The sequence below is a fragment of the Scyliorhinus torazame genome, chromosome 6, assembly GCF_047496885.1.
Source record: "Scyliorhinus torazame isolate Kashiwa2021f chromosome 6, sScyTor2.1, whole genome shotgun sequence".
Classification (NCBI taxonomy): domain Eukaryota; kingdom Metazoa; phylum Chordata; class Chondrichthyes; order Carcharhiniformes; family Scyliorhinidae; genus Scyliorhinus; species Scyliorhinus torazame.
The window spans coordinates 11347085-11374280 of NC_092712.1; the positions used below are offsets into that span (position 1 = coordinate 11347085).

At 51.9% G+C, this 27196-nt stretch overlaps 1 protein-coding gene across 3 annotated transcripts in view; it reads right to left on the bottom strand.

Moving 5' to 3' along the window:
- The window catches only part of LOC140424670 (flap endonuclease 1-like), a 210634-nt gene that overhangs the window by 171464 nt on the left and 11974 nt on the right, over nucleotides 1-27196 (bottom strand). For all 3 annotated transcript variants that reach the window (XM_072507934.1, XM_072507935.1, XM_072507933.1), the window contains exon 2: nucleotides 2748-2850. In XM_072507934.1, the coding sequence (XP_072364035.1) occupies nucleotides 2748-2850 (103 nt within the window). The remainder of the gene's footprint in view (nucleotides 1-2747; nucleotides 2851-27196) is intronic.

Here is a 27196-nt window from a genome sequence, read left to right on the forward strand (position 1 = left end):
CCCCGCTGAGACACGGAGCTCTCTGTCACACTGGAACCAGAGGACATGTCCCTCCCCGCTGTGGCACAGAGCTCTCTGTCACACTGGAACCAGAGGACACGTCCCTTCCCGCTGTGACACAGAGCTCTCTGTCACACTGGAACCAGAGGACACATCCCTCCCCGCTGAGACACGGAGCTCTCTGTCACACTGGAACCAGAGGACATGTCCCTCCCCGCTGTGACACAGAGCTCTCTGTCACACTGGAACCAGAGGACACGTCCCTCCCCGCTGAGACACAGAGCTCTCTGTCACACTGGAACCAGAGGACACGTCCCTCCCGCTGTGGCACCGAGCTGATCCGCGGGCAGGGGGGTGTTTGGCGGGGGCTGGGGGCACTGGTGGGGCGGTCCGGGGTTGGCGGGCCTGGCCACAGGGGGGCACTATTTGGCAGGCCGGGTCCCCGCGCGGCAGGCGCCATGTTGCATGGCACGATTGCCGCAGGCCACCGACACGGGCATGCGCGGCCACGAACCCGCCAATTCTCCGGCCGTATCCGCAGGAAAGGCCAGGGGCGCCACGTCGCGTTCCTGCTCACCCACTGATCCCACGCCAGCGTCAGCACACAGTCAACAAATCGGAGAATCCCGGCCCCTTATGTCTTCTTCACAACCTACTTCCCCACCTATCTGTGTGTCAGGGGGTTGTTTGCGGTCCCAAGGTGATCACTACGCCGCAGCTCGGACTCCAGTTCCCCAGTGGGTGGGGAGTTGTTTGCACTGTCCTCCGCTGAGTGGGGCGTTCTGGAAATGCATCTTTCTCTGCGTCGTTTCAGTGATAATCCGGCTCCATCTAGTGGCAGGTCACAGGTGACGATATTCCACTTTCACACCCTGCTCCAGAGGCAGGCCAACAAAGGTTGACGGGACTGCTTCCTGAGGTGAAGAGGGCGTGTCCAATGAGGACAGCAGGCCAGTCCTGTATTCCCTGGACTGAGGGGTGATCTCAATGAAACATATGTCATTCTTGAGGGGCTTCACAGGGCGGCCACTGACAGGCTGATCCCACTGGTCATAGAAACATAGAAGATAGGAGCAGGAGGAGGCCATTCGGCCCTTCGAGCTGCTCCCCCATTCATCACGATCATGGCTGACCATCCAACTCAATAGCCTAATCCTGCTTTCTCCCCGTAGCCTTTGATCCCATTCTCCCCAAGGGCTGTACCTAACTGCAATGTTTTGGCCTCAACTACTTCCTGTGGTAATGAATTCCACAGGCTCACCACTCTTTGTGCCAGGTGAGAGTACCTTTAAGAAATGGGTGTTTATAAATGGGTGCGTGTATAAATATCTGTAGTGAGAGTACCTTTAAGAAATGGGTGTTTGCTTCTGCAGTGATGTCAGAGAGTGGGTGGAGCTGGGCTGTCTGTCAGCTTTTTACTTTCGTTTTTGAGCAGGCTGCAGGGTGTGTTTTAGTTTCCTTTTCAGTGTTGGAGCTGAAGCCAGACAGAGCAGGTGTACTGCTGTTCTCTCTGCCATCAAAAGACTATCTCTTGATCATTTGGTGAAGTCAACATTATAAATGTTCTCAGTAGTGAATGTAAACCTGATGTGCTTCTGTTAAAAGGGGTTTCTTTTGTCTTCTGGATGTTGTTTGGGAAGTTATTAAGGGTTACTTAGTGTTGTATTCTTTGGGGGTTGTATTTGAATTGATGGTTGCTAAGATGTTCACTGTATGTTTTAAAAAGGTTAACTTGAGTTCATAGAATAAACATTGTTTTGCTTTAAAAAATACTTTTCCATTTCTGCTGTCCCACACCTGTAGAGTGGGCCGTGTGCTCCCCATACCACAATCTAGTAAACGTTCTGGGTCATGATACTCTTCGGGGTTCTCTAAACCCTGGCCCGTAACATTTGTGTGAAGAAATGTCTCCTTATCTTTGTCCGAAATGGTTTACCGTGAATCCTCAGACTGTGACCCCTGGTTCTGGACACACCCATCATTGGGAACATCTTCCCTGCATCGACCCTGTCCAGTCCTGCTAGAATTTTAGAGGTTTTGGTGAGGGATCACGTCCTCACAATCTCACATTAACGGGGAAGAACATTTCAGACGGAGATGAGGAGATGTCACTTCACTCATAGATTATCATAGAATTTACAGTGCAGAAGGAGGCCATTCGGCCCATCGAGTCTGCACCGGCTCTTGGAAAGAGCACCCTACCCAAGGTCCACACCTCCACCCTATCCCCATAACCCAGTAACCCCACCCAACACCAAGTGCAATTTTGGACACGAAGGGCAATTTATCATGGCCAATCCACCTAACCTGCACATCTTTGGACTGTGGGAGGAAACCGGAGCACCCGGAGGAAACCCACGCAGACACGGGGAGGACGTGCAGACTCCGCACAGACAGAGACCCAAGCCGGAATCGAACCTGGGACCCTGGAGCTGTGAAGCAATTGTGCTATCCACAATGCTACCGTGCTGCCCCAAAGGGTTGTGAATCTTTTCTCACCTGGTCCGGGAACCAACGCAGCAACAGAGCTGGAACTGTCACTGCGAAACACCGACACACACAACGGCTGGCCACAAATCATCAGGAGGAGATGTTTCAGTCAGGAAAGCAACCAAACGCAGGATTTGTAAAGCTTCTACCACACTCCCTCCCAGCGCTCCCCCACCAGGAAGTACCTCGGTGTCCGGGCAGAGATCAGTTCAGCAGCTGTGACCAGGAGGCTAGGAAACGGAGGCAGTGACACTCACCACACGAAACTTCATTCTCGGAGCGGGTCCATCGAACACAAACACGGGCTTTATCCCCTTCTCCAGGAGGCTGGCCGTCCGGTAAAATACTCCAATAACCTGGCTGCAAAAATCACAGCAATCACAGTCACATCAAAATATACACTGTACCCATCAAACACGCCCAGGACAGGTACAGCACGGGGTTAGATACAGAGTAAAGCTCCCTGTACACTGTCCCCATCAAACACTCCCAGGACAGGTACAGCACGGGGTTAGATACAGAGTAAAGCTCACTCTGCACTGTCCCCATCAAACACTCCCAGGACAGGTACAGCACGGGGTCAGATACAGAGTTAAGCTCCCTCTACACTGTCCCCATCAAACACTCCCAGGACAGGTACAGCACGGGTTAGATACAGAGTAAAGCTCCCTCTGCACTGTCCCCATCAAACACTCCCAGGACACGTACAGCACGGGGTTAGATACAGAGTAAAGCTCCCTCTACACTGTCCCCATCAAACACTCCAAGGACAGGTACAGCACGGGGTTAGATACAGAGTAATGCTCCCTCTACACTGTCCCCATCAAACACTCCCAGGACAGGTACAGCACGGGGTTAGATACAGAGTAAAGCTCCCTCGACACTGTCCCCATCAAACACGCCCAGGACAGGGACAGCACGGGGTTAGATACAGAGTAAAGCTCTCCCTACACTGTCCCCATCAAACACGCCCAGGACAGGGACAGCACGGGGTTAGATACAGAGTAAAGCTCTCCCTACACTGTCCCCATCAAACACTCCAAGGACAGGTACAGCACGGGGTTAGATACAGAGTAAAGCTCCCTCTACACTGTCCCCATCAAACACTCCCAGGACAGGTACAGCACGGGGTTAGATACAGAGTAAAGCTCCCTCTACACTGTCCCCATTAAACACTCCCAGGACAGGTACAGCACGGGGTTAGATACAGAGTAAAGCTCCCTCTACACTGTCCCCATCAAACACTCCCAGCACAGGTACAGCACGGGGTTAGATACAGAGTAAAGCTCCCTCTACACTGTCCCCATCAAACACTCCCAGGACAGGTACAGCACGGGGTTAGATAAAGAGTAAAGCTCCCGCAACACTGTCCCCATCGAACACTCCCAGGACTGGTACAGCACGGGGTTAGATACAGAGTAAAGCTCCCTCTACATTGTTCCCATCAAACACTCCCAGGACAGGTACAGCACGGGGTTAGATACAGAGTAAAGCTCCCTCAACACTGTCCCCATCAAAAACTCCCATGACAGGTCCAGCACGGGGTTAGATACAGAGTAAAGATCCCTCTACACTGTCCCCATCAAACACTCCCAGGACAGGTACAGCACGGGGTTAGTTACAGAGTAAAGCTCCCTCTACACTGTCCCCATCAAACACTCCCAGGACAGGTACAGCACGGGGTTAGTTACAGAGTAAAGCTCCCTCTACACTGTCCCCATCAAACACTCCCAGGACAGGTACAGCACGGGGTTAGTTACAGACTAAAGCTCCCACTACACTGTCTCCATCAAACACTCCCAGGAAAGGTACAGCACGGGGTTAGATACAGAGTAAAGCTCCCTCTACACTGTCCCCATCAAATACCCCCAGGGCAGGTACAGCACGGGGTTAGATACAGAGTAAAGATCCCTCTACACTGTCCCCATCAAATACCCCCAGGACAGGTACAGCACGGGGTTAGATACAGAGTAAAGCTCCCTCTACACAGTCCCCATTAAACACTCCCAGGACAGGTACAGCACGGGGTTAGATACAGAGTAAAGCTCCCTCTATACTGACCCCATCAAACACTCCCAGGACAGGTACAGCGCATGGTTAGATACAGAGTAAAGCTCGCTCTGCACTGTGCCCATCAAACACTCCCAGGACAGGTACTGCACAGGGTTAGATACAGAGTAAAGCTCCCTCTACATGTCCCCATCACACACTCCCAGGACAGGCACAGCACGGGGTTAGATACAGAGTAAAGCTCCCTCTACACTGTCCCCATCACACACTCCCAGGACAGGCACAGCACGGGGTTAGATACAGAGTAAAGCTCCCTCAACACTGTCCCCATCAAACACTCCCAGGACAGGTACAGCACGGGGTTAGATACAGAGTAAAGCTCCTCTACACTGTCCCCATCAAACACTCCCAGGACAGGCACAGCACGGCGTTAGATACAGAGCAAAGCTCCCTCTACACTGTCCCCATCAAACACTCCCAGGACAGGCACAGCACGGCGTTAGATACAGAGTAATGCTCCCTCTACACTGTCCCCATCAAACACTCCCAGGACAGGTACAGCACGGGGTTAGATACAGAGTAAAGCTCCCTTTGCACTGTCCCCATCAAATACCCCCAGGACAGGTACAGCACGGGGTTAGATACAGAGTAAAGCTCCATCTACACTGTCCCCATCAAATACCCCCAGGATAGGTACAGCACGGGGTTAGATACAGAGTAAAGCTCCCTCTACACTGTCCCCATCAAACACTCCCAGGACAGGTACAGCACGGGGTTAGATACAGATTAAAGCTCCCTCTGCACTGTCCCCATCAAACACGCCCAGGACAGGTACAGCACGGGGTTAGATACAGAGTAAAGCTCCCTCTACACTGTACCCATCAAACACTCCCAGGACAGGTACAGCACGGGGTTAGATACAGAGTAAAGCTCCCTCTACACAGTCCCCATCAAACACTCCCAGGACAGGTACAGCACGGGGTTAGATACAGAGTAAAGCTCCCTCTACACTGTCCCCATCAAACACTCCCAGGACAGGAACATCACGGGGTTAGATACAGAGTAAAGCTCCCTCAACAATGACTCCATCAAACACTCCCAGGACAGGTACAGCACGGGGTTACATATAGAGTAAAGCTCACTCTACACTGTCCCCATCAAAAACTCCCAGGAAAGGTACAGCACGGGGTTAGATACAGAGTAAAGCTCCCTCGACACTGTCCCCATCAAACACTCCCAGGACAGGTACAGCACGGGGTTAGATACAGAGTAAAGCTCCCTCTACACTGTCCCCATCAAACACTCCCATGACAGGTACAGCACGGGGTTAGATACAGAGTAAAGCTCCCTCTACACTGTCCCCATCAAACACTCCCAGGACAGGTACAGCACGGGGTTAGTTACAGAGTAAAGCTCCCTCTACACTGTCCCCATCAAACACTCCCAGGACAGGTACAGCACGGGGTTAGTTACAGAGTAAAGCTCCCTCTACACTGTCCCCATCAAACACTCCCAGGACAGGTACAGCACGGGGTTAGTTACAGACTAAAGCTCCCACTACACTGTCTCCATCAAACACTCCCAGGAAAGGTACAGCACGGGGTTAGATACAGAGTAAAGCTCCCTCTACACTGTCCCCATCAAATATCCCCAGGGCAGGTACAGCACGGGGTTAGATACTGAGTAAAGATCCCTCTACACTGTCCCCATCAAATACCCCCAGGACAGGTACAGCACGGGGTTAGATACAGAGTAAAGCTCCCTCTACACTGTCCCCATCAAACACTCCCAGGACAGGTACAGCACGGGGTTAGGTACAGAGTAAAGCTCCCTCTACACTGTCCCCATCAAACACTCCCAGAACAGGTACAGCAAGGGTTAGATACAGAGTAAAGCTCCCTCTACACAGTCCCCATTAAACACTCCCAGGACAGGTACAGCACGGGGTTAGATACAGAGTAAAGCTCCCTCTATACTGACCCCATCAAACACTCCCAGGACAGGTACAGCGCATGGTTAGATACAGAGTAAAGCTCGCTCTGCACTGTGCCCATCAAACACTCCCAGGACAGGTACAGCACAGGGTTAGATACAGAGTAAAGCTCCCTCTACATGTCCCCATCACACACTCCCAGGACAGGCACAGCACGGGGTTAGATACAGAGTAAAGCTCCCTCTACACTGTCCCCATCACACACTCCCAGGACAGGCACAGCACGGGGTTAGATACAGAGTAAAGCTCCCTCAACACTGTCCCCATCAAACACTCCCAGGACAGGTACAGCACGGGGTTAGTTACAGACTAAAGCTCCCACTACACTGTCTCCATCAAACACTCCAAGGACAGGTACAGCACGGCGTTAGATACAGAGCAAAGCTCCCTCTACACTGTCCCCATCAAACACTCCCAGGACAGGCACAGCACGGCGTTAGATACAGAGTAAAGCTCCCTCTACACTGTCCCCATCAAACACTCCCAGGACAGGTACAGCACGGGGTTAGATACAGAGTAAAGCTCCCTCTGCACTGTGCCCATCAAACACTCCCAGGACAGGTACAGCACGGGTTTAGATACAGAGTAAAGCTCCCTCTACACGGTCCCCTCAAACAGTCGCAGGATAGGTACAGCATGGGGTTAGATACAGAGTAAAGCTCCCTCTACACTGTCCCCATCACACACTCCCAGGACAGGCACAGCACGGGGTTAGATACAGAGTAAAGCTCACTCTACACTGTCCCCATCAAACACTCCCAGGACAGGTACAGCACGGGGTTAGATACAGAGTCAAGCTCCCTCTGCACTGTGCCCATCAAACACTCCCAGGACAGGTACAGCACAGGGTTAGATACAGAGTAAAGCTCCCTCTGCATGTCCCCATCACACACTCCCAGGACAGGCACAGCACGGGGTTAGATACAGAGTAAAGCTCCCTCTACACTGTCCCCTCAAACACTCGCAGGATAGGTACAGCATGGAGTTAGATACAGAGTAAAGCTCCCTCGACACTGTCCCCATCACACACTCCCAGGACAGGCACAGCACGGGGTTAGATACAGAGTAAAGCTCCCTCTATACTGACCCCATCAAACACTCCCAGGACAGGTACAGCACAGGGTTAGATACAGAGAAAAGCTCCCTCTACATGTCCCCATCACACACTCCCCGGGCAGGCACAGCACGGGGTTAGATACAGAGTAAAGCTCCCTCTACAATGTCCCCTCAAACACTCGCAGGATTGGTACAGCATGGGGTTAGATACAGAGTAATGCTCCCTCTACACTGTCCCCATCAAACACGCCCAGGACAGGGACAGCACGGGGTTAGATACAGAGTAAAGCTCTCCCTACACTGTCCCCATCAAACACGCCCAGGACAGGGACAGCACGGGGTTAGATACAGAGTAAAGCTCTCCCTACACTGTCCCCATCAAACACTCCAAGGACAGGTACAGCACGGGGTTAGATACAGAGTAAAGCTCCCTCTACACTGTCCCCATCAAACACTCCCAGGACAGGTACAGCACGGGGTTAGATACAGAGTAAAGCTCCCTCTACACTGTCCCCATTAAACACTCCCAGGACAGGTACAGCACGGGGTTAGATACAGAGTAAAGCTCCCTCTACACTGTCCCCATCAAACACTCCCAGCACAGGTACAGCACGGGGTTAGATACAGAGTAAAGCTCCCTCTACACTGTCCCCATCAAACACTCCCAGGACAGGTACAGCACGGGGTTAGATAAAGAGTAAAGCTCCCGCAACACTGTCCCCATCGAACACTCCCAGGACTGGTACAGCACGGGGTTAGATACAGAGTAAAGCTCCCTCTACATTGTTCCCATCAAACACTCCCAGGACAGGTACAGCACGGGGTTAGATACAGAGTAAAGCTCCCTCAACACTGTCCCCATCAAAAACTCCCATGACAGGTCCAGCACGGGGTTAGATACAGAGTAAAGATCCCTCTACACTGTCCCCATCAAACACTCCCAGGACAGGTACAGCACGGGGTTAGTTACAGAGTAAAGCTCCCTCTACACTGTCCCCATCAAACACTCCCAGGACAGGTACAGCACGGGGTTAGTTACAGAGTAAAGCTCCCTCTACACTGTCCCCATCAAACACTCCCAGGACAGGTACAGCACGGGGTTAGTTACAGACTAAAGCTCCCACTACACTGTCTCCATCAAACATTCCCAGGAAAGGTACAGCACGGGGTTAGATACAGAGTAAAGCTCCCTCTACACTGTCCCCATCAAATACCCCCAGGGCAGGTACAGCACGGGGTTAGATACAGAGTAAAGATCCCTCTACACTGTCCCCATCAAATACCCCCAGGACAGGTACAGCACGGGGTTAGATACAGAGTAAAGCTCCCTCTACACAGTCCCCATTAAACACTCCCAGGACAGGTACAGCACGGGGTTAGATACAGAGTAAAGCTCCCTCTATACTGACCCCATCAAACACTCCCAGGACAGGTACAGCGCATGGTTAGATACAGAGTAAAGCTCGCTCTGCACAGTGCCCATCAAACACTCCCAGGACAGGTACTGCACAGGGTTAGATACAGAGTAAAGCTCCCTCTACATGTCCCCATCACACACTCCCAGGACAGGCACAGCACGGGGTTAGATCCAGAGTAAAGCTCCCTCTACACTGTCCCCATCACACACTCCCAGGACAGGCACAGCACGGGGTTAGATACAGAGTAAAGCTCCCTCAACACTGTCCCCATCAAACACTCCCAGGACAGGTACAGCACGGGGTTAGATACAGAGTAAAGCTCCTCTACACTGTCCCCATCAAACACTCCCAGGACAGGCACAGCACGGCGTTAGATACAGAGCAAAGCTCCCTCTACACTGTCCCCATCAAACACTCCCAGGACAGGCACAGCACGGCGTTAGATACAGAGTAATGCTCCCTCTACACTGTCCCCATCAAACACTCCCAGGACAGGTACAGCACGGGGTTAGATACAGAGTAAAGCTCCCTTTGCACTGTCCCCATCAAATACCCCCAGGACAGGTACAGCACGGGGTTAGATACAGAGTAAAGCTCCATCTACACTGTCCCCATCAAATACCCCCAGGATAGGTACAGCACGGGGTTAGATACAGAGTAAAGCTCCCTCTACACTGTCCCCATCAAACACTCCCAGGACAGGTACAGCACGGGGTTAGATACAGATTAAAGCTCCCTCTGCACTGTCCCCATCAAACACGCCCAGGACAGGTACAGCACGGGGTTAGATACAGAGTAAAGCTCCCTCTACACTGTACCCATCAAACACTCCCAGGACAGGTACAGCACGGGGTTAGATACAGAGTAAAGCTCCCTCTACACAGTCCCCATCAAACACTCCCAGGACAGGTACAGCACGGGGTTAGATACAGAGTAAAGCTCCCTCTACACTGTCCTCATCAAACACTCCCAGGACAGGAACATCACGGGGTTAGATACAGAGTAAAGCTCCCTCAACAATGACTCCATCAAACACTCCCAGGACAGGTACAGCACGGGGTTACATATAGAGTAAAGCTCCCTCTACACTGTCCCCATCAAAAACTCCCAGGAAAGGTACAGCACGGGGTTAGATACAGAGTAAAGCTCCCTCGACACTGTCCCCATCAAACACTCCCAGGACAGGTACAGCACGGGGTTGGATACAGAGTAAAGCTCCCTCTACACTGTCCCCATCAAACACTCCCATGACAGGTACAGCACGGGGTTAGATACAGAGTAAAGCTCCCTCTACACTGTCCCCATCAAACACTCCCAGGACAGGTACAGCACGGGGTTAGTTACAGAGTAAAGCTCCCTCTACACTGTCCCCATCAAACACTCCCAGGACAGGTACAGCACGGGGTTAGTTACAGAGTAAAGCTCCCTCTACACTGTCCCCATCAAACACTCCCAGGACAGGTACAGCACGGGGTTAGTTACAGACTAAAGCTCCCACTACACTGTCTCCATCAAACACTCCCAGGAAAGGTACAGCACGGGGTTAGATACAGAGTAAAGCTCCCTCTACACTGTCCCCATCAAATATCCCCAGGGCAGGTACAGCACGGGGTTAGATACTGAGTAAAGATCCCTCTACACTGTCCCCATCAAATACCCCCAGGACAGGTACAGCACGGGGTTAGATACAGAGTAAAGCTCCCTCTACACTGTCCCCATCAAACACTCCCAGGACAGGTACAGCACGGGGTTAGGTACAGAGTAAAGCTCCCTCTACACTGTCCCCATCAAACACTCCCAGAACAGGTACAGCAAGGGTTAGATACAGAGTAATGCTCCCTCTACACAGTCCCCATTAAACACTCCCAGGACAGGTACAGCACGGGGTTAGATACAGAGTAAAGCTCCCTCTATACTGACCCCATCAAACACTCCCAGGACAGGTACAGCGCATGGTTAGATACAGAGTAAAGCTCGCTCTGCACTGTGCCCATCAAACACTCCCAGGACAGGTACAGCACAGGGTTAGATACAGAGTAAAGCTCCCTCTACATGTCCCCATCACACACTCCCAGGACAGGCACAGCACGGGGTTAGATACAGAGTAAAGCTCCCTCTACACTGTCCCCATCACACACTCCCAGGACAGGCACAGCACGGGGTTAGATACAGAGTAAAGCTCCCTCAACACTGTCCCCATCAAACACTCCCAGGACAGGTACAGCACGGGGTTAGATACAGAGTAAAGCTCCTCTACACTGTCCCCATCAAACACTCCCAGGACAGGCACAGCACGGCGTTAGATACAGAGCAAAGCTCCCTCTACACAGTCCCCATCAAACACTCCCAGGACAGGCACAGCACGGCGTTAGATACAGAGTAAAGCTCCCTCTACACTGTCCCCATCAAACACTCCCAGGACAGGTACAGCACGGGGTTAGATACAGAGTAAAGCTCCCTCTGCACTGTGCCCATCAAACACTCCCAGGACAGGTACAGCACGGGTTTAGATACAGAGTAAAGCTCCCTCTACACGGTCCCCTCAAACAGTCGCAGGATAGGTACAGCATGGGGTTAGATACAGAGTAAAGCTCCCTCTACACTGTCCCCATCACACACTCCCAGGACAGGCACAGCACGGGGTTAGATACAGAGTAAAGCTCACTCTACACTGTCCCCATCAAACACTCCCAGGACAGGTACAGCACGGGGTTAGATACAGAGTAAAGCTCCTCTACACTGTCCCCATCAAACACTCCCAGGACAGGCACAGCACGGCGTTAGATACAGAGTAAAGCTCCCTCTCCACTGTCCCCATCAAACACTCCCAGGACAGGTACAGCACGGGGTTAGATACAGAGTAAAGCTCCCTCTACACTATCCCCATCAAACACTCCCATGACAGGTACAGCACGGGGTTAGATACAGAGTAAAGCTCCCTCTACAGTGTCCCCATCAAACACTCCCAGGACAGGTACAGCACGGGGTTAGTTACAGACTAAAGCTCCCACTACACTGTCTCCATCAAACACTCCAAGGACAGGTACAGCACGGGGTTAGATACAGAGTAAAGCTCCCTCTACACTGTCCCCATCAAATACCCCCAGGACAGGTACAGCACGGGATTAGATACAGAGTAAAGATCCCTCTACACTGTCCCCATCAAATACCCCCAGGACAGGTACAGCACGGGGTTAGATACAGAGTAAAGCTCCCTCTACACTGTCCCCATCAAACACTCCCAGGACAGGTACAGCACGGGGTTAGATACAGAGTAAAGCTCCCTCTACACTGTCCCCATCAAACACTCCCAGGACAGGTACAGCAAGGGTTAGATACAGAGTAAAGCTCCCTCTACACAGTCCCCATCAAACACTCCCAGGACAGGTACAGCATGGGGTTAGATACAGAGTAAAGCTCCCTCTATACTGACCCCATCAAACACTCCCAGGACAGGTACAGCGCATGGTTAGATACAGAGTAAAGCTCCCTCTGCACTGTGCCCATCAAACACTCCCAGGACAGGTACAGCACAGGGTTAGATACAGAGTAAAGCTCCCTCTACATGTCCCCATCACACACTCCCAGGACAGGCACAGCACGGGGTTAGATACAGAGTAAAGCTCCCTCTACACTGTCCCCTCAAACACTCGCAGGATAGGTACAGCATGGAGTTAGATACAGAGTAAAGCTCCCTCGACACTGTCCCCATCACACACTCCCAGGACAGGCACAGCACGGGGTTAGATACAGAGTAAAGCTCCCTCTATACTGACCCCATCAAACACTCCCAGGACAGGTACAGCACAGGGTTAGATACAGAGAAAAGCTCCCTCTACATGTCCCCATCTCACACTCCCCGGGCAGGCACAGCACGGGGTTAGATACAGAGTAAAGCTCCCTCTACAATGTCCCCTCAAACACTCGCAGGATTGGTACAGCATGGGGTTAGATACAGAGCAAAGCTCCCTCTACACTGTCCCCATCACACACTCCCAGGACAGGCACAGCACGGGGTTAGATGCAGAGTAAAGCTCCCTCTACACTGTCCCCATCAAACACTCCCAGGACAGGTACAGCACGGGGTTAGATACAGAGTAAAGCTCCTCTACATTGTCCCCATGAAACACTCCCAGGACAGGCTCAGCACGGGGTTAGATACAGAGCAAAGCTCCCTCGACACTGACCCCATCAAACACTCACAGTACAGGTACAGCACGGGGTAAGATACAGAGTAAAGCTCCCTCTACACTGTCCCCATCAAACACTCCCAGGACAGGCACAGCACGGGGTTAGATACAGAGTAAAGCTCCCTCTACACTGTCCCCATCAAACACTCCCAGGACAGGTACAGCACGGGGTTAGATTCAGAGTAAAGCTCCTCTACACTGTCCCCATCAACCACTCCCAGGACAGGCACAGCACGGCGTTAGATACAGAGTAATGCTCCCTCTACACTGTCCCCATCAAATACCCCCAGGACAGGTACAGCACGGGGTTAGATACAGAGTAAAGCTCCCTCTACACTGTCCCCATCAAACACTCCCAGGACAGGTACAGCACGGGGTTAGTTACAGAGTAAAGCTCCCTCTACACTGTCCCCATCAAACACTCCCAGGACAGGTACAGCACGGGGTTAGTTACAGAGTAAAGCTCCCTCTACACTGTCCCCATCAAACACTCCCAGGACAGGTACAGCACGGGGTTAGTTACAGACTAAAGCTCCCACTACACTGTCTCCATCAAACACTCCCAGGAAAGGTACAGCACGGGGTTAGATACAGAGTAAAGCTCCCTCTACACTGTCCCCATCAAATATCCCCAGGGCAGGTACAGCACGGGGTTAGATACTGAGTAAAGATCCCTCTACACTGTCCCCATCAAATACCCCCAGGACAGGTACAGCACGGGGTTAGATACAGAGTAAAGCTCCCTCTACACTGTCCCCATCAAACACTCCCAGGACAGGTACAGCACGGGGTTAGGTACAGAGTAAAGCTCCCTCTACACTGTCCCCATCAAACACTCCCAGAACAGGTACAGCAAGGGTTAGATACAGAGTAAAGCTCCCTCTACACAGTCCCCATTAAACACTCCCAGGACAGGTACAGCACGGGGTTAGATACAGAGTAAAGCTCCCTCTATACTGACCCCATCAAACACTCCCAGGACAGGTACAGCGCATGGTTAGATACAGAGTAAAGCTCGCTCTGCACTGTGCCCATCAAACACTCCCAGGACAGGTACAGCACAGGGTTAGATACAGAGTAAAGCTCCCTCTACATGTCCCCATCACACACTCCCAGGACAGGCACAGCACGGGGTTAGATACAGAGTAAAGCTCCCTCTACACTGTCCCCATCACACACTCCCAGGACAGGCACAGCACGGGGTTAGATACAGAGTAAAGCTCCCTCAACACTGTCCCCATCAAACACTCCCAGGACAGGTACAGCACGGGGTTAGATACAGAGTAAAGCTCCTCTACACTGTCCCCATCAAACACTCCCAGGACAGGCACAGCACGGCGTTAGATACAGAGCAAAGCTCCCTCTACACTGTCCCCATCAAACACTCCCAGGACAGGCACAGCACGGCGTTAGATACAGAGTAAAGCTCCCTCTACACTGTCCCCATCAAACACTCCCAGGACAGGTACAGCACGGGGTTAGATACAGAGTAAAGCTCCCTCTGCACTGTGCCCATCAAACACTCCCAGGACAGGTACAGCACGGGTTTAGATACAGAGTAAAGCTCCCTCTACACGGTCCCCTCAAACAGTCGCAGGATAGGTACAGCATGGGGTTAGATACAGAGTAAAGCTCCCTCTACACTGTCCCCATCACACACTCCCAGGACAGGCACAGCACGGGGTTAGATACAGAGTAAAGCTCACTCTACACTGTCCCCATCAAACACTCCCAGGACAGGTACAGCACGGGGTTAGATACAGAGTAAAGCTCCTCTACACTGTCCCCATCAAACACTCCCAGGACAGGCACAGCACGGCGTTAGATACAGAGTAAAGCTCCCTCTCCACTGTCCCCATCAAACACTCCCAGGACAGGTACAGCACGGGGTTAGATACAGAGTAAAGCTCCCTCTACACTATCCCCATCAAACACTCCCATGACAGGTACAGCACGGGGTTAGATACAGAGTAAAGCTCCCTCTACAGTGTCCCCATCAAACACTCCCAGGACAGGTACAGCACGGGGTTAGTTACAGACTAAAGCTCCCACTACACTGTCTCCATCAAACACTCCAAGGACAGGTACAGCACGGGGTTAGATACAGAGTAAAGCTCCCTCTACACTGTCCCCATCAAATACCCCCAGGACAGGTACAGCACGGGATTAGATACAGAGTAAAGATCCCTCTACACTGTCCCCATCAAATACCCCCAGGACAGGTACAGCACGGGGTTAGATACAGAGTAAAGCTCCCTCTACACTGTCCCCATCAAACACTCCCAGGACAGGTACAGCACGGGGTTAGATACAGAGTAAAGCTCCCTCTACACTGTCCCCATCAAACACTCCCAGGACAGGTACAGCAAGGGTTAGATACAGAGTAAAGCTCCCTCTACACAGTCCCCATCAAACACTCCCAGGACAGGTACAGCATGGGGTTAGATACAGAGTAAAGCTCCCTCTATACTGACCCCATCAAACACTCCCAGGACAGGTACAGCGCATGGTTAGATACAGAGTAAAGCTCCCTCTGCACTGTGCCCATCAAACACTCCCAGGACAGGTACAGCACAGGGTTAGATACAGAGTAAAGCTCCCTCTACATGTCCCCATCACACACTCCCAGGACAGGCACAGCACGGGGTTAGATACAGAGTAAAGCTCCCTCTACACTGTCCCCTCAAACACTCGCAGGATAGGTACAGCATGGAGTTAGATACAGAGTAAAGCTCCCTCGACACTGTCCCCATCACACACTCCCAGGACAGGCACAGCACGGGGTTAGATACAGAGTAAAGCTCCCTCTATACTGACCCCATCAAACACTCCCAGGACAGGTACAGCACAGGGTTAGATACAGAGAAAAGCTCCCTCTACATGTCCCCATCTCACACTCCCCGGGCAGGCACAGCACGGGGTTAGATACAGAGTAAAGCTCCCTCTACAATGTCCCCTCAAACACTCGCAGGATTGGTACAGCATGGGGTTAGATACAGAGCAAAGCTCCCTCTACACTGTCCCCATCACACACTCCCAGGACAGGCACAGCACGGGGTTAGATGCAGAGTAAAGCTCCCTCTACACTGTCCCCATCAAACACTCCCAGGACAGGTACAGCACGGGGTTAGATACAGAGTAAAGCTCCTCTACATTGTCCCCATGAAACACTCCCAGGACAGGCTCAGCACGGGGTTAGATACAGAGTAAAGCTCCCTCTACACTGTCCCCATCAAATACCCCCAGGATAGGTACAACATGGGGTTAGATACAGAGCAAAGCTCCCTCGACACTGACCCCATCAAACACTCACAGTACAGGTACAGCACGGGGTAAGATACAGAGTAAAGCTCCCTCTACACTGTCCCCATCAAACACTCCCAGGACAGGCACAGCACGGGGTTAGATACAGAGTAAAGCTCCCTCTACACTGTCCCCATCAAACACTCCCAGGACAGGTACAGCACGGGGTTAGATACAGAGTAAAGCTCCCTCTGCACTGTCCCCATCAAATACCCCCAGGACAGGTACAGCACGGGGTTAGATACAGAGTAAAGCTCCATCTACACTGTCCCCATCAAATACCCCCAGGATAGGTACAGCACGGGGTTAGATACAGAGTAAAGCTCCCTCTACACTGTCCCCATCAAACACTCCCAGGACAGGTACAGCACGGGGTTAGATACAGAGTAAAGCTCCCTCTACACTGTCCCCATCAAACACTCCCAGGACAGGTACAGCACGGGGTTAGATACAGAGTAAAGCTCCCTCAACACTGTCCCCATCAAACACTCCCAGGACAGGTACAGCACGGGGTTAGATACAGAGTAAAGCTCCCTCTACACTGTCCCCATCAAATACCCCCAGGATAGGTACAGCACGGGGTTAGATACAGAGTAAAGCTCCCTCTACACTGTCCCCATCAAACACTCCCAGGACTGGTACAGCACGGGGTTAGATACAGAGTAAAGCTCCCTCTACACTGTCCCCATCACACACTCCCAGGACAGGCACAGCACGGGGTTAGATACAGAGTAAAGCTCCCTCTACACTGTCCCCATCAAACACTCCCAGGACAGGAGTAGCACGGGGTTAGATACAGAGTAAAGCTCCCTCTACACTGTCCCCATCAAACACTCCCAGGACAGGTACAGCATGGGGTTAGATACAGAGTAAAGCTCCCTCTACACTGTCCCCATCAAACACTCCCAGGACAGGTACAGCACGGGGTTAGATACAGAGTAAAGCTCCCTCTACACTGTCCCCATCAAACACTCCCAGGACAGGTACAGCACGGGGTTAGATACAGAGTAAAGTTCCCTCTAAACTGTCTCCATCAAACACTCCCAGGACAGATACAGCACGGGGTTAGATACAGAGTAAAGTTCCCACGACACTGTCCCCATCAAACACTCCCAGGACAGCCACAGCACGGAGTTAGATAGAGAGTAAAGCTCCCCCTACACTGTCCCCATCAAACACTCCCAGGACAGGTACAGCACGGGGTTAGATACAGAGTAAAGCTTCCTCTGCACTGTCCCCATCACACACTCCCAGGACAGGCACAGCACGGGGTTAGATACAGAGTAAAGCTCCCTCTGCACTGTCCCCATCAAACACTCCCAAGACAGGTACAGCACAGGGTTAGATACAGAGTAAAGCTCCCTCTACATGTCCCCATCACACACTCCTAGGACAGGCACAGCACGGGGTTAAATACAGAGAAAAGCTCCCTCTACACTGTCCCCTCAAACACTCGCAGGATAGGTACAGCATGGGGTTAGATACAGAGTAAAGCTCCCTCTACACTATCCCCATCACACACTCCCAGGACAGGTACAGCACGGGGTTAGATACAGAGTAAAGCTCCCTCAACACTGACTCCATCAAACACTCCCAGGACAGGTACAGCACGGGGTTAGTTACAGAGTAAAGCTCCCTCTACACTGTCCCCATCAAACACTCCCAGGACAGGTACAGCACGCGTTTAGTTACAGACTAAAGCTCCCACTACACTGTCTCCATCAAACACTCCTAGGAAAGGTACAGCATGGGGTTAGATACAGAGTAAAGCTCCCTCTACACTGTCCCCATCAAATACCCCCAGGACAGGTACAGCACGGGGTTAGATACAGAGTAAAGATCCCTCTACACTGTCCCCATCAAATACCCCCAGGACAGGTACAGCACGGGGTTAGATACAGAGTAAAGCTCCCTCTACACTGTCCCCATCAAACACTCCCAGGACAGGTACAGCACGGGGTTAGATACAGAGTAAAGCTCCCTCTACACTGTCCCCATCAAACACTCCCAGGACAGGTACAGCAAGGGTTAGATACAGAGTAAAGCTCCCTCTACACAGTCCCCATTAAACACTCCCAAGACAGGTACAGCACGGGGTTAGATACAGAGTAAAGCTCCCTCTATACTGACCCCATCAAACACTCCCAGGACAGGTACAGCGCATGGTTAGATACAGAGTAAAGCTCCCTCTGCACTGTGCCCATCAAACACTCCCAGGACAGGTACAGCACAGGGTTAGATACAGAGTAAAGCTCCCTCTACATGTCCCCATCACACACTCCCAGGACAGGCACAGCACGGGGTTAGATGCAGAGTAAAGCTCCCTCTACACTGTCCCCATCACACACTCCCAGGACAGGCACAGCACGGGGTTAGATACAGAGTAAAGCTCCCTCAACACTGTCCCCATCAAACACTCCCAGGACAGGTACAGCACGGGGTTAGATACAGAGTAAAGGTCCCTCTGCACTGTCTCCATCAAATACCCCCAGGACAGGTACAGCACGGGGTTAGATACAGAGTAAAGCTCCCTCTACACTGTCCCCATCAAATACCCCCAGGATAGGTACAGCACGGGGTTAGATACAGAGTAAAGCACCCTCTACACTGTCCCCATCAAACACTCCCAGGACAGGTACAGCACGGGGTTAGATACAGAGTAAAGCTCCCTCTACACTGTACCCATCAAACACTCCCAGGACAGGTACAGCATGGGGTTAGATACAGAGTAAAGCTCCCTCTGCACTGTCCCCATCAAACACTCCCAGGACAGGTACAGCACAGGGTTAGATACAGAGTAAAGCTCCCTCTACATGTCCCCATCACACACTCCTAGGACAGGCACAGCACGGGGTTAGATACAGAGAAAAGCTCCCTCTACACTGTCCCCTCAAACACTCGCAGGATAGGTACAGCATGGGGTTAGATACAGAGTAAAGCTCCCTCTACACTATCCCCATCACACACTCCCAGGACAGGTACAGCACGGGGTTAGATACAGAGTAAAGCTCCCTCAACACTGACTCCATCAAACACTCCCAGGACAGGTACAGCACGGGGTTAGTTACAGAGTAAAGCTCCCTCTACACTGTCCCCATCAAACACTCCCAGGACAGGTACAGCACGCGGTTAGTTACAGACTAAAGCTCCCACTACACTGTCTCCATCAAACACTCCCAGGAAAGGTACAGCACGGGGTTAGATACAGAGTAAAGCTCCCTCTACACTGTCCCCATCAAATACCCCCAGGACAGGTACAGCACGGGGTTAGATACAGAGTAAAGATCCCTCTACACTGTCCCCATCAAATACCCCCAGGACAGGTACAGCACGGGGTTAGATACAGAGTAAAGCTCCCTCTACACTGTCCCCATCAAACACTCCCAGGACAGGTACAGCACGGGGTTAGATACAGAGTAAAGCTCCCTCTACACTGTCCCCATCAAACACTCCCAGGACAGGTACAGCAAGGGTTAGATACAGAGTAAAGCTCCCTCTACACAGTCCCCATTAAACACTCCCAAGACAGGTACAGCACGGGGTTAGATACAGAGTAAAGCTCCCTCTATACTGACCCCATCAAACACTCCCAGGACAGGTACAGCGCATGGTTAGATACAGAGTAAAGCTCCCTCTGCACTGTGCCCATCAAACACTCCCAGGACAGGTACAGCACAGGGTTAGATTCAGAGTAAAGCTCCCTCTACATGTCCCCATCAAACACTCCCAGGACAGGCACAGCACGGGGTTAGATACAGAGTAAAGCTCCCTCTACACGGTCCCCATCACACACCCCCAGGAGAGGCACAACACGGGGTTAGATACAGAGTAAAGCTCCCTCAACACTGTCCCCATCAAACACTCCCAGGACAGGTACAGCACGGGGTTAGATACAGAGTAAAGCTCCCTCTACACTGTCCCCATCAAATACCCCCAGGATAGGTACAGCACGGGGTTAGATACAGAGTAAAGCTCCCTCTACACTGTCCCCATCAAACACTCCCAGGACTGGTACAGCACGGGGTTAGATACAGAGTAAAGCTCCCTCTACACTGTCCCCATCAAACACTCCCAGGACAGGTACAGCATGGGGTTAGATACAGAGTAAAGCTCCCTCTACACAGTCCCCATCAAACACTCCCAGGACAGGTACAGCACGGTGTTAGATACAGAGTAAAGCTCCTTCTATACTGACCCCATCAAACACTCCCAGGACAGGTACAGCACATGGTTAGATACAGAGTAAAGCTCCCTCTGCACTGTGCCCATCAAACACTCCCAGGACAGGTACAGCACAGGGTTAGATACAGAGTAAAGCTCCCTCTACATGTCCCCATCACACACTCCCAGGACAGGCACAGCACGGGGTTAGATACAGAGTAAAGCTCCCTCTACACGGTCCCCTCAAACAGTCGCAGGATAGGTACAGCATGGGGTTAGATACAGAGTAAAGCTCCCTCTACACTGTCCCCATCACACACTCCCAGGACAGGCACAGCACGGGGTTAGATACAGAGTAAAGCTCCCTCTACACTGTCCCCATCAAACACTCCCAGGACAGGTACAGCACGGGGTTAGATACAGAGTAAAGCTCCTCTACACTGTCCCCATCAAACACTCCCAGGACAGGCACAGCACGGCATTAGATACAGAGTAAAGCTCCCTCTCCACTGTCCCCATCAAACACTCCCAGGACAGGTACAGCACGGGGTTAGATACAGAGTAAAGCTCCCTCTACACTATCCCCATCAAACACTCCCATGACAGGTACAGCACGGGGTTAGATACAGAGTAAAGCTCCCTCTACACTGTCCCCATCAAACACTCCCAGGACAGATACAGCACGGGGTTAGTTACAGAGTAAAGCTCCCTCTACACTGTCCCCATCAAACACTCCCAGGACAGGTACAGCACGGGGTTAGTTACAGACTAAAGCTCCCACTACACTGTCTCCATCAAACACTCCCAGGACAGGTACAGCACGGGGTTAGATACAGAGTAAAGCTCCCTCTACACTGTCCCCATCAAATACCCCCAGGACAGGTACAGCACGGGATTAGATACAGAGTAAAGATCCCTCTACACTGTCCCCATCAAATACCCCCAGGACAGGTACAGCACGGGGTTAGATACAGAGTAAAGCTCCCTCTACACTGTCCCCATCAAACACTCCCAGGACAGGTACAGCACGGGGTTAGATACAGAGTAAAGCTCCCTCTACACTGTCCCCATCAAACACTCCCAGGACAGGTACAGCAAGGGTTAGATACAGAGTAAAGCTCCCTCTACACAGTCCCCATCAAACACTCCCAGGACAGGTACAGCACGGGGTTAGATACAGAGTAAAGCTCCCTCTACACTGACCCCATCAAACACTCCCAGGACAGGTACAGCGCATGGTTAGATACAGAGTAAAGCTCCCTCTGCACTGTGCCCATCAAACACTCCCAGGACAGGTACAGCACAGGGTTAGATACAGAGTAAAGCTCCCTCTACATGTCCCCATCACACACTCCCAGGACAGGCACAGCACGGGGTTAGATACAGAGTAAAGCTCCCTCTACACTGTCCCCTCAAACACTCGCAGGATAGGTACAGCATGGGGTTAGATACAGAGTAAAGCTCCATCTACACTGTCCTCATCACACACTCCCAGGACAGGTACAGCACGGGGTTAGATACAGAGTAAAGCTCCCTCTGCACTGTCCCCATCAAATACCCCCAGGACAGGTACAGCACGGGGTTAGATACAGAGTAAAGCTCCCTCTACACTGTCCCCATCAAACACTCCCAGGACAGGTACAGCACGGGGTGAGATACAGAGTAAAGCTCCCTCTACACTGTCCCCATCAAACACTCCCAGGACAGGTACAGCATGGGGTGAGATACAGAGTAAAGCTCCCTCTATACTGTCCCCATCAAACACTCCCAGGACAGGTACAGCACATGGTTAGATACAGAGTAAAGCTCCCCAGCACTGTGCCCATCACACACTCCCAGGACAGGCACAGCACGGGGTTAGATATAGAGTAAAGCTCCCTCTACACTGTCCCCATCAAACACTCCCAGGACAGGTACAGCACGGGGTTAGATACAGAGTAAAGCTCCCTCTACACTGTCCCCATCAAATACCCCCAGGATAGGTACAACATGGGGTTAGATACAGAGCAAAGCTCCCTCGACACTGTCCCCATCAAACACTCACAGTACAGGTACAGCACGGGGTAAGATACAGAGTAAAGCTCCCTCTACACTGTCCCCATCAAACACTCCCAGGACAGGCACAGCACGGGGTTAGATACAGAGTAAAGCTCCCTCTACACTGTCCCCATCAAACACTCCCAGGACAGGTACAGCACCGGGTTAGATTCAGAGTAAAGCTCCTCTACACTGTCCCCATCAAACACTCCCAGGACAGGCACAGCACGGCGTTAGATACAGAGTAATGCTCCCTCTACACTGTCCCCATCAAACACTCCCAGGACAGGTACAGCACGGGGTTAGATACAGAGTAAAGCTCCCTCTGCACTGTCCCCATCAAATACCCCCAGGACAGGTACAGCACGGGGTTAGATACAGAGTAATGCTCCATCTACACTGTCCCCATCAAATACCCCCAGGATAGGTACAGCACGGGGTTAGATACAGAGTAAAGCTCCCTCTACACTGTCCCCATCAAACACTCCCAGGACAGGTACAGCACGGGGTTAGATACAGAGTAAAGCTCCCTCTACACTGTCCCCATCAAACACTCCCAGGACAGGTACAGCATGGGGTTAGATACAGAGTAAAGCTCCCTCTACACTGTCCCCATCAAACACTCCCAGGACAGGTACAGCACGGTGTTAGATACAGAGTATAGCTCCCTCTATACTGACCCCATCAAACACTCCCAGGACAGGTACAGCACATGGTTAGATACAGAGTAAAGCTCCCAGCAATGTGCCCATCAAACACTCCCAGGACAGGTACAGCACAGGGTTAGATACAGAGAAAAGCTCCCTCTACACTGTCCCCATCAAATACCCCCAGGATAGGTACAGCACGGGGTTAGATACAGAGTAAAGCTCCCTCTACACTGTCCCCATCAAATACCCCCAGGATAGGTACAGCACGGGGTTAGATACAGAGTAAAGCTCCCTCTACACTGTCCCCATCAAACACTCCCAGGACAGGAACAGCACGGGGTTAGATACAGAGTAAAGCTCCCTCTACACTGTCCCCATCAAACACTCCCAGGACAGGTACAGCATGGGGTTAGATACAGAGTAAAGCTCCTCTACACTGTCCCCATGAAACACTCCCAGGACAGGCACAGCACGGGGTTAGATACAGAGTAAAGCTCCCTCTACACTGTCCCCATCAAATACCCCCAGGATAGGTACAGCACGGGGTTAGATACAGAGTAAAGCTCCCTCTACACTGTCCCCATCAAATACCCCCAGGATAGGTACAGCACGGGGTTAGATACAGAGTAAAGCTCCCTCTACACTGTCCCCATCAAACACTCCCAGGACAGGAACAGCACGGGGTTAGATACAGAGTAAAGCTCCCTCTACACTGTCCCCATCAAACACTCCCAGGACAGGTACAGCATGGGGTTAGATACAGAGTTAAGCTCCCTCTACACTGTCCCCATCAAACACTCCCAGGACAGGTACAGCACGGGGTTAGATACAGAGTAAAGCTCCCTCGACACTGTCCCCATCAAACACTCCCAGGACAGGTACAGCACGGGGTTAAATACAGAGTAAAGTTCCCTCTAATCTGTCTCCATCAAACACTCCCAGGACAGGTACAGCACGGGGTTAGATACAGAGTAAAGTTCCCTCTACACTGTCTCCATCAAACACTCCCAGGACAGATACAGCACGGGGTTAGATACAGAGTAAAGTTCCCACTACACTGTCCCCATCAAACACTCCCAGGACAGGTACAGCACGGAGTTAGATAGAGAGTAAAGCTCCCTCTACACTGTCCCCATCAAACACTCCCAGGACAGGTACAGCACGGGGTTAGATACAGAGTAAAGCTTCCTCTGCACTGTCCCCATCACACACTCCCAGGACAGGCACAGCACGGGGTTAGATACAGAGTAAAGCTCCCTCTGCACTGTCCCCATCAAACACTCCCAGGACAGGTACAGCACAGGGTTAGATACAGAGTAAAGCTCCCTCTACATGTCCCCATCACACACTCCTAGGACAGGCACAGCACGGGGTTAGATACAGAGTAAAGCTCCCTCTACACTGTCCCCTCAAACACTCGCAGGATAGGTACAGCATGGGGTTAGATACAGAGTTAAGCTCCCTCTACACTGTCCCCATCAGACACTCCCAGGACAGGTACAGCACGAGGTTAGATACAGAGTAAAGCTCCGTCTACACTGTCCCCATCAAACACTCCCAGGACAGGTACAGCACGAGGTTAGATACAGAGTAAAGCTACCTCTACACTGTCCCCATCAAACACTCCCAGGACAGGTACAGCACAGGGTTAGAGACAGAGTAAAGCTCCCTCTACACTATCCCCATCAAACACTCCCAGGACAGGTACAGCACGGGGTTAGATACAGAGTAAAGCTCCCTCTACACTGTCTCCATCAAACACACCCAGGACAGGTACAGCACGGGGTTAGAGACGGAGTAAAGCTCCCTCTACACTGTCCACATCAAACACTCCCAGGACAGGTACAGCACGGGGTTAGATACAGAGTAAAGCTCCCTCTACACTGTCCCCATCAAACACTCCCAGGACAGGTGCAGCATGGGGTTAGATACAGAGTAAAGCTCCCTCTACACAGTCCCCATCAAACACTCCCAGGACAGTAACAGCACGGTGTTAGATACAGAGTAAAGCTCCCTCTATACTGACCCCATCAAACACTCCCAGGACAGGTACAGCACATGGTTAGATACAGAGTAAAGCTCCCACTACACTGTCCCCATCAAATACCCCCAGGATAGGTACAGCACGGGGTTAGATACAGAGTAAAGCTCCCTCTACACTGTCCCCATCAAACACTCCCAGGACAGGAACAGCACGGGGTTAGATACAGAGTAAAGCTCCCTCTACACTGTCCCCATCAAACACTCCCAGGACAGGTACAGCATGGGGTTAGATACAGAGTAAAGCTCCTCTACACTGTCCCCATGAAACACTCCCAGGACAGGCACAGCACGGGGTTAGATACAGAGTAAAGCTCCCTCTACACTGTCCCCATCATATACTCCCAGGATAGGTACAGCACGGGGTTAGATACAGAGTAAAGCTCCCTCTACACTGTCCCCATCAAATACCCCCAGGATAGGTACAGCACGGGGTTAGATACAGAGTAAAGCTCCCTCTACACTGTCCCCATCAAACACTCCCAGGACAGGAACAGCACGGGGTTAGATACAGAGTAAAGCTCCCTCTACACTGTCCCCATCAAACACTCCCAGGACAGGTACAGCATGGGGTTAGATACAGAGTTAAGCTCCCTCTACACTGTGCCCATCAAACACTCCCAGGACAGGTACAGCACGGGGTTAGATACAGAGTAAAGCTCCCTCGACACTGTCCCCATCAAACACTCCCAGGACAGGTACAGCACGGGGTTAAATACAGAGTAAAGTTCCCTCTACACTGTCTCCATCAAACACTCCCAGGACAGGTACAGCACGGGGTTAGATACAGAGTAAAGTTCCCTCTACACTGTCTCCATCAAACACTCCCAGGACAGATACAGCACGGGGTTAGATACAGAGTAAAGTTCCCACTACACTGTCCCCATCAAACACTCCCAGGACAGGTACAGCACGGAGTTAGATAGAGAATAAAGCTCCCTCTACACTGTCCCCATCAAACACTCCCAGGACAGGTACAGCACGGGGTTAGATACAGAGTAAAGCTTCCTCTGCACTGTCCCCATCACACACTCCCAGGACAGGCACAGCACGGGGTTAGATACAGAGTAAAGCTCCCTCTACACTGTCCCCTCAAACACTCGCAGGATAGGTACAGCATGGGGTTAGATTCAGAGTTAAGCTCCCTCTACACTATCCCCATCACACACTCCCAGGACAGGTACAGCACGGGGTTAGATACAGAGTAAAGCTCCCTCTACACTGTCCCCATCAGACACTCCCAGGACAGGTACAGCACGAGGTTAGATACAGAGTAAAGCTCCGTCTACACTGTCCCCATCAAACACTCCCAGGACAGGTACAGCACGAGGTTAGATACAGAGTAAAGCTACCTCTACACTGTCCCCATCAAACACTCCCAGGACAGGTACAGCACAGGGTTAGAGACAGAGTAAAGCTCCCTCTACACTATCCCCATCAAACACTCCCAGGACAGGCACAGCACGGGGTTAGATACAGAGTAAAGCTCCCTCTACACTGTCTCCATCAAACACACCCAGGACAGGTACAGCACGGGGTTAGAGACGGAGTAAAGCTCCCTCTACACTGTCCACATCAAACACTCCCAGGACAGGTACAGCACGGGGTTAGATACAGAGTAAAGCTCCCTCTACACTGTCCCCATCAAACACTCCCAGGACAGGTGCAGCATGGGGTTAGATACAGAGTAAAGCTCCCTCTACACTGTCCCCATCAAACACTCCCAGGACAGGTACAGCACGGGGTTAGATACAGAGTAAAGCTCCCTCTACACAGTCCCCATCAAACACTCCCAGGACAGGTACAGCACGGTGTTAGATACAGAGTAAAGCTCCCTCTATACTGAGT